Here is a 3,272-nt window from a genome sequence, read left to right as displayed (position 1 = left end):
TCGCAGCTGGACTGGAGTGGTGGGAAGGACCCACGGTTTACGTACTTGGAGTTTGTGCATTTGAGGTGGGGGTCGCAAAAAGGGCTTGGTGAAGGGGCATAAAAGCAGCAACAAAGTAACTCCCATGCTTTCCACTGATGGATCAGAAAAGTTAATCCACCTCCCCTCCCCATATGCACCCACTGAGCAAACACGGTTTTATAGCAGAAGATTGGGGTGTGTGCAGAGTTGGTATCAGCCACCAGCCACTTGTAACTCTGCGTAACTGAGCATGCCTGGATATGGGCTTGCCACTGCGGCTGCTCTGAAGCTGCAGAGCCGCGTATGGACCATCCAAATCCTTAGACTGCTAAGTGCATGCTCTGAATTCCTACTCTTCACCACTGTGTTTATGTGGTTATATCCTTTTGGAAAGTTCTTCACTATCTGTGATTCTGGAAATCCTGTGCACCCCTCAGGGCCCTGCGCCAGTGTCCCAGGGGGCCTCTCACACGTGACAGGGCTCTGCCCAGGCTCCCGGGGCTCCTCCTGAGACTGACAGCAGGACTGACCCTTCCCTCTCTGGAGCAGAGGAAGGGGTATCCCTCCGTCTCCTAGCCCTCTTCCAGTCAGCTCCACCGCCTGAGGGCTCTGAGGTTCAAGAGAAGTCAACAGCCTGAACACCCACGCCCATCCTCAGTGCCGTCCCCTCAGATCCTGAGGCTTCCCTCTTGACCACAGGGTCCTAACGCCACCCCGGCGGGAAGTGGAGCCTGGGGAACTACATTTGGAATGCACCCCTCAAAGATTCTGGTGCAGGAGCTCAGGGGACTCACTTTGAGAAATACAGGGAAAAACTGGTTTAAAAACTAGGTTGAAAATTTTTAAGACACCAGTAGAGGGGCTGAGACAGGAGGGGCTGCAGGAGAGGCCTAATGGGGAGGGCCTCTTTGCCTCTGCCAAACACTACCATCCCCGGTCAAGTTCACTATCTAATTGCAGCAAAAAGTCTCACAAAATTGCACCAAGGGCACATTTGTTTCTTCGACAGATAACTTCAGCGCTCCTTCTAGCCTCATACTTGACTGTATTTTAGCTTTCAGAATTATTTAAGTAAGGATTTTAAGAAGGCTACTTGGTTGCTGTCCAGAGGGTAGTGAAACACCCCAAGTAGGATATCAGGGGGCATGGGCAGGCGCACCAGATGTGTCCACACGGAAAAGGCTTGGGAATCCCGAAGCGCTGGTCCTGGGTGAGTCTCCCCCTCCTCGCGGGCTCCATTTCCCCCCCTCGCTCCCGCACCTATCCCACCCCTCCCAGTCCGGCGTGTGCTATCCGGCACCCGAGGCCCGCTCCTCCCGCCGCCTCCGCCCCCTCACACTCGCCCCCCGCGTCGTCCTCGTCCCACACCGACTTCGCTCCCGCCGCGCCGCCGGCCGCGATTCCCGCCCTCGCTTCGATTCGCGCCGCCGCCACCCTCGCCGCCGCGCGCCGCCTGCGCTCCGCTCCCCCCGGCCACCTCTCCTCGCCCGGCCGGCCGCCCTCGCCTCCGTCGCCGCCGCGCGCCGGACTCTGTTGGCTCCGCGCCCCGCGGCCGCCCCAGTCCCCCGCCGCCGCCGCCACTCGCCCGCCGCCCACCATGGCCCCGAGGCAAACAGGTAGCAGGAAGCGGAAAGCGCCGGCGCTCGAGGCGGCCGCCGCGGGCTCGTCGTCGCTGGGCTCGGCGGTGGCGGCGGGGGACGGGGACGGGCAGCTGCCTCCCAAGAAGCCCAAGCGGCCGGCGGCGCGGCGCTCGCTGCTGCACTACCTGAAGGGCCGCGAGGTGGGCGCGCGGGGCCGCGCCGGGCTCCCGGGCTTCGAGGGCGAGCTGCGCGGCTACGCGGTGCAGAAGCTGCCCGAGCTGCTGAGGGAGCGCGAGCTGGCGCTGGGCACCCTCAACAAGGTGTTCGCGTCGCAGTGGCTGAACGCCAGGCAGGTGGTGTGCGGCTCCAAGTGCAACACGCTCTTCGTGGTGGACGTGCAGTCGGGCCAGATCACGCGCATCCCCCTGATGCGGGACCGCGGGCCCGGGTCGGCCCGCGCCCAGCCGAGCTGCGGCATCCACGCCATCCAGCTGAATCCCTCCAAGACGCTTCTGGCCACCGGGGGCCAGAACCCCAACAGCCTGGCCGTCTACCAGCTGCCCACGCTGGACCCCGTGTGCCTGGGCGACCGCCACGGCCACAAGGACTGGATCTTCGCCATCGCCTGGATGAGCGACACGGTGGCCGTGAGCGGCTCCCGCGACGGCACCGTGGCGCTCTGGAGGATGGACCCCGACATGTTCCACGGCAGCATCGCCTGGCACAACGACGCGGGCCTCCCCCTGTACGCCCACATCCGTCCCAGGGACGTGGAGACCATCCCCAGGGCCAGCACCAACCCCAGTAACCGCAAGGTGCGGGCCCTGGCCTTCAGCGACCAGAACCAGGAGCTGGGAGCCGTGTCCCTGGACGGCTACTTCCACCTGTGGAAAGCCCGGAGCAACCTGTCCAGGCTGCTGTCCATCAGGCTGCCCTACTGCCGAGAGAACGTGTGCCTGACCTACTGCGACGAGTTGTCCCTGTACGCGGTGGGCTCCCAGTCCCACGTCTCCTTCCTGGATCCGCGGCAGCGCCAGCAGAACATCCGGCCCCTGTGCTCCCGAGAGGGCGGCACGGGTGTGCGCTCGCTGAGCTTCTACCAGCACATCGTCACCGTGGGCACGGGCCACGGCTCCCTGCTCTTCTATGACGTCCGCGCGCAGAAGTTCCTGGAGGAGAGGGCCTCGGCCAGCCCGCACTTCTCTCCGGGGCCCGCAGGGAGGAAGCTCAAGCTCACCTGTGGCAGAGGCTGGCTCAACCACGATGACCTGTGGGTGAACTACTTCGGTGGCATCGGCGAGTTCCCCAACGCGCTCTACACTCACTGCTACAACTGGCCCGAGATGAAGCTCTTCGTCGCTGGGGGGCCTCTCCCTTCCGGCCTCCACGGGAACTATGCCGGCCTCTGGAGCTAAGGATGGCCTCCGCGTCCTCAAAGTGCCCAGATACACCTTCCAGTTCCCTCTCGCTTTCCTCCTTCACTCTGTGTTTGTGCTGTTACTCTGTGTGGCTTTTATCTTCCAGGTGGAAAGGGCCCAACTTACCTCTGCTCAGTGTGTTAGGCAAAGAGAGAGAAAGAAACAGAAGGCAAAAGTGGTCTCTTGGGCAATCAAAACTTGGCTTTCAGAGTTTTCTGCACCTCCTCCAATATCACCTTTTTTTTTTTTTTTT

At 62.4% G+C, this 3,272-nt stretch overlaps 1 protein-coding gene across 1 annotated transcript; it reads left to right on the top strand.

Annotated features, from left to right (window-relative positions):
• Nucleotides 1-1,618: 1,618 nt before the first annotated feature.
• LOC307069327 (DDB1- and CUL4-associated factor 12-like protein 2) lies at nt 1,619-3,016 on the top strand (the record flags this gene model as incomplete). Its single annotated transcript, XM_079727616.1, has 1 exon — nt 1,619-3,016. One exon carries the CDS (start codon nt 1,619-1,621, stop codon nt 3,014-3,016), a length of 1,398 nt encoding a protein of 465 aa, XP_079583742.1.
• Between the last annotated feature and the right edge of the window lie 256 nt (nt 3,017-3,272).

The sequence above is a fragment of the Hyperoodon ampullatus genome (assembly GCF_949752795.1).
Source record: "Hyperoodon ampullatus genome assembly, chromosome: X".
Lineage (NCBI taxonomy): Eukaryota > Metazoa > Chordata > Mammalia > Artiodactyla > Ziphiidae > Hyperoodon > Hyperoodon ampullatus.
This window is presented reverse-complemented; position numbering and strand designations above follow the sequence as displayed.